The 16,846-nt window shown below is 37.6% G+C and overlaps 1 protein-coding gene and 1 non-coding gene across 2 annotated transcripts; one reads left to right on the top strand and one right to left on the bottom strand.

Moving 5' to 3' along the window:
- Nucleotides 1–1,445: 1,445 nt before the first annotated feature.
- suz12a (SUZ12 polycomb repressive complex 2 subunit a) lies at nucleotides 1,446–12,099 on the bottom strand. Its single transcript, XM_051106296.1, has 16 exons — nucleotides 11,085–12,099; nucleotides 10,438–10,484; nucleotides 9,876–9,940; nucleotides 9,605–9,673; nucleotides 9,463–9,512; nucleotides 9,293–9,378; nucleotides 7,888–8,107; nucleotides 7,692–7,794; nucleotides 7,496–7,601; nucleotides 7,218–7,398; nucleotides 7,038–7,126; nucleotides 6,611–6,754; nucleotides 6,212–6,369; nucleotides 5,039–5,237; nucleotides 4,070–4,149; nucleotides 1,446–3,867 (listed from the first exon to the last, which is right to left on the bottom strand). Exons 1-16 carry the CDS (start codon nucleotides 11,254–11,256, stop codon nucleotides 3,594–3,596), a joined length of 2,043 nt encoding a protein of 680 aa, XP_050962253.1. The 5' UTR covers nucleotides 11,257–12,099; the 3' UTR covers nucleotides 1,446–3,593.
- A 927-nt stretch (nucleotides 12,100–13,026) lies between these two features.
- Nucleotides 13,027–13,098, top strand: trnat-cgu (transfer RNA threonine (anticodon CGU)). Its single transcript has one exon. It is a non-coding gene; the product is annotated as a tRNA-Thr (tRNA).
- Nucleotides 13,099–16,846: the final 3,748 nt, after the last annotated feature.

Here is a 16,846-nt window from a genome sequence, read left to right as displayed (position 1 = left end):
CAAAATATCTAAAAATTCTTAAATCAAGAAGGATTTTCTACACAAGTAAAAATTATTTTCTTGTTTTCAGAAAAGACATCAAAATTAAGTGAGTTTTTGCTTGTTTTGCTTGTATTTTGGCTGGAAACAAGACAAAAAATCTAAGTAAGAAAAGCATTTTTGCAGTGTAAGGCCTTCGTTCTTCTTTGCAGTATACGGGTTTGCAGTATAATTGCGAATTGAAAATACACCTAACGATTTACGTTTCCATTACAGATTTGTGCAAAACTTTGGCGATATTTTATAAATGTCAATAAAAAAAACAGCATTTCCATTAACCCATGTTATTGCGATTTTTCCTCTCGCAACAAGTTACGGCAACAGATTTTGGTGGGATTTTGGCTTTATTTAATCAAAAGAGGCATATGCGTGCATCTTTACAGAAGCTGAGTTTTTGTGAAATTGGCGCGTTTCCATTAGACATTTTCAATTAGTGCAATTTGAAGGATAATGGAAACGCAGCTATGGAAACGTGTCAATTTCACAAAAACTCCCATATAACGCAAAAAAATTACGCTCACATGAGGTGGTTTTTCAGGCAATTTGAAAAAGGAATATTTCGAAAAACTGCAACGGAAACGCATGTTTCTGAAGCGTCTCTCCGCACTGCTTCTGTAAAGATACACACATACTCCTCTTGATTAAATACAGCCAAAATCCCATCAAAATGTTGCAATGAGTTATATTTTAGTCGCATAATATCGATTAATGGAACGTTTTGGAGTAATTAATTTAAATTGATTAAACACTTTCAAATAGACTGCAGCAATTAAGGTTGTCACACATTGTTTTGTTTAGTGCAGAATCTTGGGAGAATCATGATCTCTGTTTGACATGCGTGCACACACACACACATACACACACAAAAACATGATTCTCTATTTATCCAGAATTGTGCAGCTTTAATAGAATGCAGTACAACCACATTCAAGGCCCAGAAAGGTAGTAAGGACATAGTTAAAATAGTCAATGTAACATCAGTGGTTCAACAGCAGTTTTATAAAGCTACGAGAATACTTTTTGTGTGCAAGATGGTGGAAGACAATGACTCGGGGGAGAAGAATTGTTGAATGAGGTCATTATTTTTGGTTTTTTATGCACAAAAAGTTCTCTCGTCACTTCATAAAATTACAGTTGATCACTAACGTCACATGAACTATTATGTCAATGTTCTTGATACATTTCTGGACCTTGAACATGGTTGTTGTGTTGCTGTCTATGCAGGGTCCGAAAGCTCTCGGTTTTCATCAAATATATCTTATTTTGTTCTCTGAAGATGAACGAAGGTCTTATGAGTTTGGAACAACATGAGGGCGAGTAATTGATGAAATGTGCATTTTTTGGTGAACTCTCTCTTTAAAAGGGAAACTTGAAAGAAATAATTTATGAACATGACTTGTGAGGTATCAATTGTAAAACAAAAAAAAATCTTTATTTTAAATAAAGAGCAACCTCAAGCATGTTTCTGCATAATTCAGAACCTCAAGCAGGTTTCATAATGTTGCCATTCAAGATATAAATATCTTTTTTTTTAACATTATTTTATCTCAATAATCCACAGCTTGTGTAATCGTTGCTGTATTGTGAGCGTTACGCAAATTGCAATTACGCAACCACTTCAGCCAGTTGAAGAAGTCCACTTCCGAAACAACAATTAACAAATAATTTACTCACCACCTTGTCATCCAAGATGTTCATATCTTTCTATCTTCAGTCGTGAAGGAATTATGGTTTGAGGAAAACATTTCAGGATTTTTCTCCTTATAATGGACTTGATTGGTGCCCCGATTTTGAACTTCCGAAATGTAGTTTAAATGCAGCTTCAAAGGGCTCTAAACGATCCCAGCCAAGGAAGAAGGGTCTTATCTAGTGAAACGATCTGTAATAATCTTTTTTTTTTTTAATACTTTTTAAAGCACAAAAGCTTGTGTAGCACAGGCTCTGGGATGTGCGTCCACGACACTACGAATCACATCTTAGTTCATCGTCTGTGTAGAGTACGCCAAAAAATGCCATATTTTCTGCTACAACTTCAGAATCGTCGAACATCGCTGTACCTTTTTGTTTGAAGCTGTATTTAAACTACATTTTGTAAGTTCAAAATCAGAACACCAATGAGTCCATTATATGGTGAAAAATCCTGAAATGCTTTCCTCAAAAAACAATTTTTTCACAACTTTAGACAAAGACATGAACATCTTGGAGAATAAGAGGGTGAGTAAATTTTTTGTAAATTGTTATTCTGAAAGTACATTCTCCTTAAAGTAATTGATCTCCAATATTGACCAAAAACATTTAACCCAGTGCACAGTTTTAGCAAAATAAAGCAGTAATGATTCACAAACAGATCCCTTTCTTTTAAAACAGAGGCATACAACAAAAAATCAAAGAAACAACACAACTATGAAGACTTACATTTCTGATTTGAAACCAACTAGACAAACAGTATTTCACTTTGGTCTAAAATAATATTCTGTCTGGAATGCAGTCCCCTTCAGCAAAGCCATCATGTCATATCACTAAACTTATGTACACGTTACAAGTTTTCCTTCTGAAAATCAAATGGGCACCATGAAGGACAAGATAAATTGACGGACACAGATGCACTGTGATAAAACTAATGTATGTTAATGAAAAGAACTGGACACTGTATTGTGTGCAGTAAAGTGTCACTGAAACTATTCAAACACGAATAAATGCAACTGTTCGCACTGATTTAGACCAAAAGTTCAAACCCTGCTTAGAGTCCATGTTTCCATGGGTAAGGCAAGTGTAAACAATTTCTGCAAGGCATCGCCCACCCCACTGTGTTGTAGTACCCTGTACCTATAGGTTTGTGTTGCAAGGTCAGTAGAATTAAGGCTCTGAAAAACTTGATAAACACTGCAGTGTAGACGCAGACAGCCCGCAGCACCGATGCTCAGTCTCCAATCCGAGATTCCAAAGAAAAAAGTCATTTGAAGTCTTCAAGTGTGGTGCAACTTTAAAGTGGATACCAAGCCACCAAGAACAGACCAACAAAACTTTGGTCCAGACAAATTCCAGAAGAAAAAAAAAAAAAAAAAAAAGAGGTGGCACAAACTGAAATGCTGAAAAACTCCACAAAGAAAAGGAAAAGAAACTATACAGAAGCAAAACTAAAATGTTAAAGTTTTCAGAATGAGTTCATCAACCCCTGTGTGAAAAATATGCAGTAAAAGCAAGTGTGTAGGAGCCATTTCCATCCATCAATATTCAAAATATATTAAAAAAATCTTTCATAGTCCTTTTTAAAAACAGGCACCTAAAACAAGTGCTAAAAATTTGCTAGAGCTACAGGGTTGTGTGGTAGAGAAAAACCTGACCTGCTGACACAGTCCATCATAAAGACTAACGGCATCTTCAAGTAATTCGAATCTAGCAAAGAGTTGCTCTGAACTCTGATGACATCAGGCCAAAATCATGATCCGTAGAACCACATAACTCGCTTAACCCTGTGAGCGAGCAGAATACGGTGGCTCGGTGGCTGATGCCCGCTGACGCTCGATTCAACGCAGAGCAACAACGAGGTGGTTTCAGTGATTCTGGGTCTTGACTACATTTGATACGCTGGCTTCACCATCAGCACTGTCTTGCGTTTTGGGCTGCTCCTGGCCGTCTTTTTGCTGATTCAGATCTCTCAGGTGAGCCATGGCCTTATCTATGGTCACTGTATTTACTAAGCCAAAGTCGTGCATGCTGACCAGATGGAGCAGGACGTTCCGGCACAGATTCTTTTTGATGATGGTGGTGCCGTGCTGTTCCACAAACAACATGCAGGCCTGATTCATTTGGTTGTCAGCTATGAATCTGCACAGAAAGACATAAACGAATTACTAGCAGAAATGAGATCAAGCTCTGAGAGATGAACTAACATAACATGCAAGGTGATACAAGGAGAGTATCCAAGCCTCTGGTATATACAGAACTGTGTTTAGCAGGAGAGAATTGATTCAATCCAACAAACTTTGAAGAGAAAAAGACTGGGGTGAAGGAAAGTGAAAAAACATACCCATGTTTCATTACGTGCAGGTTCCACAGTTTCATCACCTCTTTCTCTCCCTCATTGACATCCGTGAATTCATCAATTTGCTGAGGGGTAACGAAGATGATCAAAATCATTTAAAATGGTTAACACAAAATATTTAGGGGGTGCTAGAAATCTACAATCACTGAACAACATGCAATTTTGCAAATTAATTCAACCCTTTAGACTTTAACTTTGTTTTAAAGGCGATGTTTCATGACTTTTTCCCATGTTTAAGTGCTATAATCAAGTCCACGTGCATCTACCAACCCAGAAACTTTTAGTAAGTTTTCAAGATTGTGGAATAAAAAAAAAAAAAAAAAAAAAAAAAAACAAGTGAGAACTTGTGTGACAGTCGCTGTATGTGCGTGTGCTTCAGATGTGTGCAACATACATCCAAAGTTTAAACTGATATGGCTTTAAAATGCATGATTTCAGCAGAATAGACATGACTAAAGACATGTTTTTTAGCAGAGTATGTGAGGAATGAGCTGTAACGGCACAGCCGTATTCTGGAAAAGGGGGTGGGAAGCAGCAGCTCATTTGCATGTAGAGAGACATGCACGAAAACCGTGCGTTTCTTCTTCCACTCAAAATGGGCATTTTGAAAATGATATAAAAAACAATCTGTGGCATATTTTGAGCCAAAACTTAACAGATACATTCTGGGGGCACTTAAATATTACAAAAAGGGGCATAAAAGGTCTTCTTTAATGCACCTTAACATCAACTACGCTGTAACATCTTTCTCAAATGTGATTTGAGGATGCCGTGTCGGTGGAAGCCGACACATATTCATATTCACATCCCTCACACAGACTGAGTCACAAACCACACACCATCTGTCGTGAGTTTTGATTTGTCATCTAGTGTCAGTCTGACCTAGTAAATGCTATACTGGATTTCAGTGGTAACAGAATCGAAGGGTTAATGATCTTATGATGGCTTCCTCACCATAACAGTCTTCTCCCTGAGCCACGCCGGGTCCCTCTCGTCCTCACTGTCCACTTCCATTTCCTGTGGTCTAAGCGGCATGCAGCTGTCGCTGTGGAAGTACAGGCGGTTGTGGCCGCTGATGTACGTCCGCTGCTGCTCCTGTTCTCCATCCTCCGACTCCAGGAACTCAGAGAGACTGGGCTTTGAGCGCTTGGGCCTGAGGAAACCAAAATGCTGGATTTTAACCTCAAATTCAAAAACAAGAGTGTAAAGTCTGTGATAGGCCTGTGCAGTATGTACTGTAGAAATCTTTACAGACTTCAAACGCTTGAATAGCAGGCATTGTGGAACTCAACTGATGCAAAACGGTGCATATTTTCACCAATTTACAAATGGAGCTCAAACACAGCTCATCCGGTGGATATTTATAATGCATTACTGTTTTGAGTTTTATTTTTAACTTAAGCGTTACATAACATAAGGCAGCTGTTTCAGCACTGATGCCAAACACATGAATTTCTTATGGACAATCGGTTTTAGTTAGCATCCAGATAAAACAACTGACTAGTTAACAGGGTAAATAATCGCTAAGCAATATCCAACACACTTTTTGATTACATTTTAACTATATTATAAAATATATGGCACCCACACCCACAATAGAAATTTAAAAAAAAAAAAAAAAAAAAGTTTCACCTAAAAATTGAAACTCTGCCATTAACTACTCACCCTCATGTCGTTCCAAACACGTAAGACCTTTGTTCATCTTCAGAACACAAATAACAATATTTTTTATGAAATCAGAGCTTTCTGACCCTGCATAGACGGCAACAGAGCTACCATGCTCAAGACCCAGAAAGGTAGTAAGGACATCGTCAAAATAGTCCATGTGACATCAGTCGTTCAACCACAATGTTATAAAGCTACAAGAATATGTTTTGTGTGCAAAGAAAACAAAAATAATTTTATTTAATTTCTCAGATTTCATCAAAAATATCTTAATGTGCGTTCCGAAAATGAACAAACGTCTTACTGGTTAGGAAAGACATGAGGTTGAGCTATTAATGACAAAAAATTTTATTTTTGGGTGAACTCTCTCCTTAACAGTGGAACATTTTACTTGGGTGCATTCATTTTTGAATTCAGATACACACACTTTCAGTCTCTCTTTCACTTTCAACCCACACAGACCTGCAGACAAGGAAGTGTGTAACGGGAGTCCTCTTCACTGGGCCGTTACGGCTAAAAGCAAAGCCAGGCTGGCAGTGGATGTCCTGAGGGTTGCCAACGTAAGAGCCATCATAGCATTCATTAATCGACACATCTATCCTGGCTCCTTTAGGATGAGGCTGGGTGAGATAAACAGTGCTTCATCACTATAAACATTTCTATGAAATATAGACTGCAAATTGTCTGTCAGAAGACTAACATTGTCATTTTTTTCAAAGGTTATGAGTGTTTAACCTGGCTCGACTATAAGCCATTCACAGATTGATTCCGAAAAGTGTAAACACAGTAGCATTACACTCATTATGACTACGTAATCCATGTGGTCTGGTGACAGTTTCATAACCTTGAGATATTTCTTACCACATAGTTGAAGATGAAGCGGCTGTGGGAGAGTTTGAGGTGCTTGAGGAGGCTGTAGAGCTTACGGCAGTTCAACGTGCACCAGGGACAGTGCAGGTCATCTCTGGCCTCCGTCTGCTGCCGTGTGTTATTGTTATACAGGAACTACAAAACAAGGGGATGGATACAATAGACCATGACCACACAGCAGGCCAAAGACAAACAGCAAAATGTCAAGGCAGGAGTTATAGACTTCAGCACTCTTGTGATGATATGATACAACAGAATCAACAGGAGAAAGATGCAGAGAATCACAGGAAATGTCCTGCCCTTTTGATAGCCAATATAAAGGGCTGGGATCACTGATAAGTGCTCTGTTGTGTGTACAGCATGGTTCAAAAGCACTGCTGCTGTCGCCAGATAAATTTATTGATGCATATTTACTCACCTGATAATAAACACGTAGTTTCTGACGAGGTTCAACATGAGTTTGTTCTCTTCTTACTGGTAGATCAGCACCAACTGAATCATTAACAGCTGCAATCAAACGCCACACAAATTATGCTTTAAAAGACCAAAAAGTTAGTCATCTTTACTTGCACCAAGTAATCAGCGCTTGTGATCTTACCTACTGCCTGTGGAGGCTTTACATTGCTAGGCTTGCTACTGTCCACTGTACTCGACTCAGAATTGCGTGTGGCAAGAGGTTTGGCCACTGGTGCCGTTCCTCTGTCAGCCATGTCATTGGTCCAGCGCAAAGTGAACTGCAGCGTGGGTCCCTGAGAAAAGGTCTCAAAGGGTGGAAGCCACTAAAACACAGTGTAAAGATTTAAAATTAAAAGTCCAAAAACAACTTAATGATGTATAAACATCTCAAACAGTCATGTGTAGACTAATAAAACACACCTTTCCATCTAGTATGGTTTCCCACGTTGCCCTTTTCTTGCCTACAGGACTCTCCTCCATCTCCTGCATGGAGACTTCATACTCGCCATCCAAAAGCTGGAGGCGTCTGTTGAAAGAATGCAAAAATCCAGTCTTCAAGCAAACATAAAAGCAACTAAACACTCCAAGAACAAGCAATTTAATGTAGAACATTTACCTGTTTTTATCAAAAACAGTCATTTGCGCCACAAATGTAGTTTCTCCATCATCCTGATTAGAGCAGTATCTCTTCTTCCTGTTAGACAGCTCTTCCATGACATCTGAGAAGAAAACAACTTCTTGGTGAAAAGGCCTAATCATAATGAAACTTGCTTTAAGGCGCAAGACTATCATAAGCTATTTTAAGCTCATACTGGTATCTCTGGTGGTCATGCCGTTGAGCTCTCTCCCCCCTGGACGAGACACTCTGAACAGAAGGGAGTAGGACTTCACCATGTGGCTGTTACTGGGTTCAAACTCATGGCTGGGCACCATGAGTGTGGGGAAAGCTCCCAGCTTGGTCTGACTGCTGTCTGGGTTCAGAGGCACCTGCTTTTTACCTGTAGGCACTTGCCTTACTGGACAACTAACATCCTAGAAAAACAGAAATGAAACATGATCAGATTTCCAAGCATCTGTTAGCTTAGAAGCCACAGAAGCCAAAAGTTGAATGATGTTTAATTTAAAATCCTTTCAGTCCTTAGGTAGTTACTTTAGATACATTTCTAAATCTCTTCCATCTTTATTTGACGCTCTAACTCTAGCATTTGCTATTCTAATTCTATTTTTTATTTAAAAAAAATAAAATAAAATAAAATTGCCCTATCAGACTTACACTCTATTCATTTACTTACTGCTTGTTTTCTTTAAAAAAATAAAAAAATAAATAAAACCAGCTTCTCTGTTCTTTTTATATTCTACCCATTTGTTTTTCCCCCTCTTTATTTATTATACAATTAACAAAAAGCAAAAAAGAAGGCCTCTAACAGTAGCTTGCTTTTTCCTTTTACTATTCTATCCGTTTTCTTTTTATTTATTATATAATTTAAAAAAACCTTGCTACATGTACTTCGTTAGGCTAACTGAGTTTGTCATAGCACTTGCATGTTATTGCTCTTTTGTTGATTTTACTTGCTTCCATTCTGCTCTTTTATAAGTCGCTTTGGATAAAAGTGTCTGCTAAATGTCTAAATGTAAATGTACATTTCTGCAAAATTTGGGAGGCAACAAAGGTCCATAGTCTATTGTCAACAGTGGAGCAATTTATAAATCACAACTTCAGCTTTAAACCGAGCAGCTTCAGTGAGGTGAAGCCGTGTGACCAACTTGAACCTACTGCAAAAACCTATGTGGGGAAATCTTTCCCCCTCATGAACAAAAAAAAAAAAAAAAAAAAAAAAAAAAATTCCAGTTGGTTTCCTACTGAAATGACTGGATTTCACCCATGAAAATTTGCTGAACAACAGTAAATGTTACTGCACCTTTTCTTCTCTGGGACCAAAAATCTTTATGACTCATGTTGCACTACGCTGAATTAAGTCTAATAAAATGCTCTAAACACGGACATGTCAACACAAGACACGAAACTGTGCTTGTCAAGCAATCTCATTGAGTTGTGCTAGTTGGCAAGCATAAATACCAATTAAAAATTAACCTACAGTACGAACAGATATGGCCACATATACTGTATCTAGGTTTTTTGATTACGGAAGCTTCTGTGGAGGAAAAAGGTCAAAGCAAGAGCTATTTTCTCTTTGACTATTTATGACAAAGTTTTACCTTTCTCTTCTTGTGGCAGACCTTGACAAGCAGCACTTCCACAGACACTGAGTTTTCTTCATTCTCCGAGTTCTGCAATGGCTTCTCTGATACATCGGACAACAAATCAGAATCAATATCACGATCAGTGGATATTACTTATGTACTCTAATAAGATAATGCTAGCTTACCAGTTTTATGAAAGAATCCTGTAAAGGTGAGCTGCAGGTTTGACGCCATGCTGCAAGACAAAACCGGAGTTAAAGCTTTCACCCATTCAAACATGTTCAGAAAATGAGCGAGCGAAATAAATCTGGATCAAGAACATCTTACTTGTGAGACTCCTGATCCACTTTCGACTTCTCTACTTTGAACAGCAGGTCGTTCACACTAAAGCATTTTCTGAAAAAACAGATGTCAAAAGAGTTTTGAGATCTGAAACTCTCATTCAGTTTATCTAACTACAACTCAAGAAAATCATTCAGTTGCAGTGCATTTGTCAACATGCAAATTTTCACACTATGAGGCCTGAACAAGGAAATGGAAGGTGTGGCTTTTTGACAAACAAAGAGATTAAGACATTAAGTGCATGCAATAGTTTTACCTTTTTGAATTTGTTCTTGAGTTTCTGTGGGACATGTATGTAAGAGATCTGTGCAGGAAGATTGGCTGAAGGAACAGAAAAAAAATGAAAGATACAACCAGTCAAGTCTATTGTTATGGCAGCCATGTAAAGATAGCTCACCAGGCTTCCACAAAAGTTCACATCTAAATGTGATTTGACACATCTAAATGCAACCATGTCATTTGCAACCCTGGACCACAAAACCAGTCTTAAGTAGTACACGCATAGTACGAGTAAATTTGTAGCAATAGCCCAAAATGCACTGCATGATTTTTACGCCAAAAATCATTAGGATATTAAGCAAAGATCATGTTCCAAGATATTTCGAAAATTTCCTACCGTAAATACATCAAAACTTCATTTGGACAACTTTATAGGCGATTATCACAATATTTGGATTTTTTTGCACCCTCAGATTCCAGATTTTTAAACAGTTGCATCTCAGCCAAATATTGTCCTATCCTAACACTAACAAAAATTGACCCTTATGACTGGTTTTGTGGTCCAACGTTACATTTGTTCTTGATTATGGTCTACTTACTGCTATGAGATTCCTTGTGCGAAGAAATCTGTATATTTGAGTTGGTTCTGTGAAGAGAAACACAGAGGTATCATGCACACTGATGTTGCCAGAATTAGACCCATAGCCATTTTTATCATACCAAGCATATCGAGGCAGCATCTATAAAATGAACCCTATTTTTTGTACAATGACACGCTTACACATATCAAGTTAGCAGCTTGGCAAGACTACTTGTCTTGCCTAGTGTAGAGAAACTGCAGTGGAGTTTTCAATGTTCACGACTGTTGTCCACTCCTCTATGATAGTAAATCTCCAATAGCATATTAAAATAATAAATCACATAAATGCACCATATAGCACGTGCCATCTCTTGATGCACGTGTCTAATTTTCATATAGGATGTGGCCTAGACAACGAATACGTGTATGAATCCCTCTATTGTGAAAAAAAAACATAACATAACAACATTTAATGTGAATTACCTGGCTTGTTTAAGCATTTAGCGAAGTACTGAACACAATTTAACGTTACCGGTTAGTATTGTTGCTTAGCTTTCAAGCTAAGGTCGTAAAACAATCGGATACTGTGGAGCGTGCTCGAAAAACAGCAATTCGTTGTATATACAGAGCGAGTTTGGGGAAAAGTTGTATTCGGGAGTAACTTACTCTCAAAGGCTTGCAGGAAGAGTTCGTGGTCCGCTTGGACCTGCTCCATCTTGGGTCGTTTGATTGCAGTCATCACAACACCGGACGATACGTGAGCTCCTCCATTAGCTGCTTTACTCGTGCTGTTGGCATAAAATCCGTTTCCACCAGATCCGTGCTTTTGTGGAGCCATCCTAAAATAGCGTTCGCGGTCAAATGATACGTTTGAAACGGAACCCCAGTGGATTCAGCCGAGTCCTGGGCCCAAACAAAGGGAGAGCAGCCGAGACCGGTTCGCCCCCTCAACAAAGTAACAGTTAACATAAACGAGCCGGCATTTCAGTTTGCTTTACAAACCGGATGGAATTCGCGACAAGACAAATGTACGTTTACACGTAGAAACAACGCAACAACGTCTCATCCGCGTGTAGAATCGAGCGCGTCGTGAACTCTTATCGGATCATGTGTAACGTTAATTTGGTTTCCACGCGATACTGAGCGCTGACTACAACACAAAAACCCACGGCGGCAGAAAGTATGCTTAAAGATAAGCGGTCCGCTGTCGTGTCGTTACGAGGATATCGCCGCTGTTTACTTATTAAGAACATACAAGTATGCCCAGAAGCTTTGTGCCCTATGGGAAACAGCCGAAGTCGAAAGTGCTGTGAATATTACCCGCCCTCCGTCTTGAATGTATTTCACACAGCTGATAAAACCTTGAGTTTGGACATTGTAGTCAAGTTTGGTAGAGAGTGTACTGCGAGCCCACGCAGCCTTCCGTTTCGCTTATTAGTTTTTCGCGGGAAATTCGTTTTTTTAAAACAGACACTCTGGCGAGAAAAAGCTCAGGGTGTGTGAAATAAATGCCGAGCCCCTACCTGCATTACATATTTATATGTAGACATGCTACTTAAGTTGTTTTTGAAAATGTTATCAGATGATTTCTTTGATTGTTGCCACTATTTTAAATCAAACAAAAGAAAAGTAGGCCTCTCGTTATATTTATTTCTTTGAAATAGTACATAAATGCTTGTATTTTCTTTCCGTTTACTTTAATGAATGCCTATTCCTGTTTATTCGTGTCTGAACCAAACAAGCGGAACAGTTAATATGCATTGCTTTAGGAAAATGATTTTGAAACGCCCTGCTTTTCAATACAGTTCATGATTAAACTCACTAAATAATTGTGTGGACTGACATTTTGATAATAAATGTCAAAGACAAATTAAACGTTATGCCTATATTACATAAAATAATGGCATTTTATGCCCCATAAATAGTGTTATGGATGGTTACTTCACTAGAGACTCCTATCACGCGGTAAAAAGTTATGAAAAACAATAAAATATTGTTTTTAGGGAATCTATAACGCTCTGTTTTATTTTTATTATTTATTTATTACATCATGTCTGTCTACCTTTGATGTCTCTTTGGCGTTCAAATAGAATGATGTATGGTTTGGGATATATTTTGTGTCCTATTAGTGAAATACTATGGACAAATACCATTATTGGTGCCTCGTCGTGCTATTTTACGGTTATTATATAATAATGGGAGACGCATACTGTATATACAATACCACATACAGATACAAAGACTCGGGAAATATTCTTGCTTGCTGGATCCATACTTTAAATTACTACTGACACGCATTTTGCGACGTTTATTGTGTGATGTGGTAGATACATTTGTTGTACTTTTAATTTGGTTTGTTGTAGACTTTGATTTGAATTGTTACACATCCGGGAATCCTCCAGTCTAACGTCTACCGGATGTGTCTATTTTAGCAGAGGAATAAAAAGACTTGGATCGATAGATTGCGTCTGTAATGTGTATAAATAATAGGCATGGACTCACAAGAGATAATTAATTAACGACAAAATTATAAAACAAGTGGTAAATCGTCATTTTCATTTCGTCGACATTACACCAAATAACGTAATTTACGCCCTGTTGGCCATCAGGCGCGGTGGCCAAGTGGTAAGGCGTCGGTCTCGTAAACCGAAGATCGCGGGTTCGAACCCCGTCCGTGCCTAGAAAAATGGGAAAAACACGCTTTTGCAAAAGGCTGTTTATGTACACAAACGAAAATACATACACATAGTTTTGTTTACCTATACTGTTATTATACCACAGCAGGTTTGATTTCAGCAGCTTAGCTTAGCATAAGGAACCTAGCCAGAGCACAGACGTGAATACTATGGTATAACCTGAATTCTGTAGTAGTTTATAGACGCCAATGTAGTAAAACTCCACAACATGTAAGTGCAAACACTTAGAATTTAGAATTGTAAAGTATTCATTTAAAAAAAATTAAAGTTCTTAGAAAAAATATTCATAAATGTGTTATTTTAATATGGTGTTATTGAGGAGAGAAAAAATATTAAATTGGGAAGCAGGGTCAGAAATCAACTTTTCCATTAAAGGACAATTTTTGCCTTCTAGAATTGATTTCCAGGGGCATTTTTTACATTTGTGAGGGAAATTTTTATAATCACATTATTATAGTCACCATACTATGTTGTCACCATACTATGTAATGTCAAATACTTAAATTTACCCAATTACTTTAATCAATATTTTAAACTGTTGTCAATAACAATAAACTGTTTAAAACTGTGTCTAACTCATAGGGCTGCAAAATTACTACAAAAAAGCTTTATTGTAGATTATTGCTCTTTATATTGAAATAATGGTTATTGATATCAATATAGAAAACAATATAAAACGTTTTTGTTATATTTTGGGCATGTCACATTCTGGCTTCACAGACAAACATGATGTTAGTCTAGTCTAGCACAAGTTATGCAAAAACTCCCATTATAATCACTCAAGCTACGAAATTAATCTTTCATTTACATCTCATCTGTGTTGTTTATGATGAGCGAATTTGAAAGTATGCACACTCAACAACAGCTCCAGCATTTTCAGCGCTTAATAATGCACCTTTAATTGGCCAATGCATTCTTCAGTTCAACATAAACGTGTTTGATTGGTAATAAGGCCAACGGAAGGCCAGAGGGTTAAAAAAACACATGAATTTTGACACATCAACAACACGTAAAATATGCATATTTAACAGATTGATTTTTTTCTTACAAGTAAACAACACATACTTAACCCGTGAAATAAGCTTATACTACAGGACCGTTGAATGCTTGAATCTGATTGGCTGACGAACATTATAAGGTGTGCAGTTATTTTCAGAGAAACGTACGGTGGGCGAGTGCATCACATTATAAGATTTCATCAATCTACAGCTACAGTGCCCTCCACTAATATTGGCACCCTTGGTAAATATGTGCAAAGGCAGCTGTGGAAATAAATCTGCATTGTTTATTCTTTTGATCTTTCATTTAAAAAAGTCACAAAATTCTAATCTCTCATTGAAGTAAAACAATAGAAAGTTTGGGGGAAATCTCACTATATTATTAAATTAATTTTTTTCTCTAGTTTTCTCTAGTTCTAGTTCTTCTCCTCTTCAGTTCACCCCACTCATTTTCTAAGGTGTTTGGGTCAGGGAACTGGGACAGCCATGGCAGAAGCTTCCTTTTGTCCACAGTGACACATTTTTGTGTTTGTTTTGGATCATTGTCCTAATGGAATATCTAAACACGGCCCATTATAAGATTTCTAACAGTGGCAGTCAGGTTTAGATTTTTTTTTATCTCTTAGTATTTTATAGAATCCACGATGCCATGTATCTAAACAAGATGTCCAGGATCTCTGGCAGAAAAATAAGCCCAGAACATTAAAGATCAAGCAGTTTATTTAAATGTGGGCATGTGGTACTTTTTATCCCTGTTTGCACCAAACCCATCATGAGTGTTTGCTGCCAAAAAGCTCTTTATTTAGTTTCATCTGACCACAGAAGCCAGTCGCGTTTGAAGTTCTAGTCGTATCTAACAACTAAATATGCTGGAGTTTGTTTTTGGATAAGCGGGAAGGTTTTCTCTTGAAACCCTCCTAAACAACATGTGGTAATGTAGGGCTATTTGATTTTTTTTTTAGGCTTTCTGGCCAGAAGACTCAACTAATCTCTGCAATTCTCCAGCTGTGATCCTTGGAGAGTGTTTGGCCACTCAAAGTCTCCTCCTCACCATCCATAACGACGATATAGACACACGTCCTCTTCTAGGCAGATTTGTAACATCTTTAGTTGATTGGAACTTCTTAATTATTGCCCTGATGGTGGAAATTGGGATTTTCAATGTTTTAGTTCTTTTCTTACAGCCACTCTCTCCTTTGTGAAGCTCAGCAATCTTGTTCTGCACATCAGAACTATGTTCTTTGGTTTTACTCCTTGTGATGGACAATTAAGGAATTTGGCCTTTGTGTTCTTCATATTTATAATCCTGTGCAACAGGAAGTCATGGCTGGACAATTTTATATTCCTAGTCTCCCTGGTGTGCTAAAAAAAATATAAATATGAATGGGAATATACTTCAGAGATATTTTACTCATAAGAATATCTAGGGGTGCCAATAATTGTGACTAATGTGAACTGGAGAAAAACATTTATTTCCTAATGAGATTTTCTCCTCACTTTCCAATGTTTTACTTCAATGAAAAGTTAGAATTTTCTGAATTTTCTGAATGAAAGATCAAAAGGATAAACAATGCAGAATTATTGCCACATCTGCCTTTGCTCATATTTACCAAGGGTGCCAATATTTGTGATCCTGGACCACAAAACCAGTCTTAAGTCGCTGGGGTATATTTGTACCAATAGCCAAAAATACATTGGTTGGGTCAAAGTTACTGACTTTTCTTTTATGCCAAAAATCATTAGGAAATTAAGTAAAGATCATGTTTCATGAAGATATTTTGTAAAATTCCTACTGTAAATATATCAAAACTAAATTTTTGATTAGTAATATGCAATATCAAGTACTTCATTTGGACAACTTTAAAGGTGATTTTCTCAATATTTTGATTTTCTTGCACCCTCAGATTCCATATATTCAAATAGTTGTATCTCAAATATTGTCCTATCCTAAGAAACCATACATCAATAGAAAGCTTATTTATTCAGCTTTTAGATGATGTATAAAGCTCGATTTCCAAAAAATGTACCCTTATGACTGGTTTTGTGGTCCAGGGTCACATTTTTGGAGGGCGCTGTATATGGGCGCTTAGTTTTTCTTGTTGCTTAATACACTTGGCCAAAATCTCATGATATAAATGATGAAGCGCTATATGCGCAGGATATTTAAAACATACAAAACTCCTCTCCACTCTTCAAACACACAAAAAAACATTAGCCTTTACAGACATAGTGTTTGAGTAAAGAAAACACTGTACTTGTTCAGTTATTTTTTTACTCTTACATTGTGAACAACAGCAGATCCGTCTCCAGGCTGTGCACGGTGCTTCATTTTGAATGGAGACAGGGTGAAGTTACAAGGTTTCGCTGACAGAATGAGAATCCGATGGCGTTACGAGGTTTAGTGACAAGCTCTTCTGAATGCTTTTCATTGATTAAATATTTTTAAAACCCTCAAACAGACATAAGGACAACTAATAGCATTGATTTAAGTTAATAATGGCATAAGTAGAGATATTCCACAGTACACCTGACTGGGATAGGGTATGGTGACTGCCACAAGGAAACGCCACCCCTGGCATTAAATATACTTATTTTACAGAGGGTGACCACCTGGCATCTGTCGAGGGACAGTAGATTTGCGGACAATGTTATGCAATGTAAATACTGACTTACATCCTTTTTGTGTTAGAGTGAAGAGAATCCACCTGCGAGAGAAGAGATTTGATGCCCCCTC

This window comes from Labeo rohita, chromosome 3 (genome assembly GCF_022985175.1).
Source record: "Labeo rohita strain BAU-BD-2019 chromosome 3, IGBB_LRoh.1.0, whole genome shotgun sequence".
Lineage (NCBI taxonomy): Eukaryota > Metazoa > Chordata > Actinopteri > Cypriniformes > Cyprinidae > Labeo > Labeo rohita.
The sequence above is the reverse complement of the archived record's forward strand: the minus strand, read 5'-3'. Positions and strand labels throughout refer to the sequence as shown.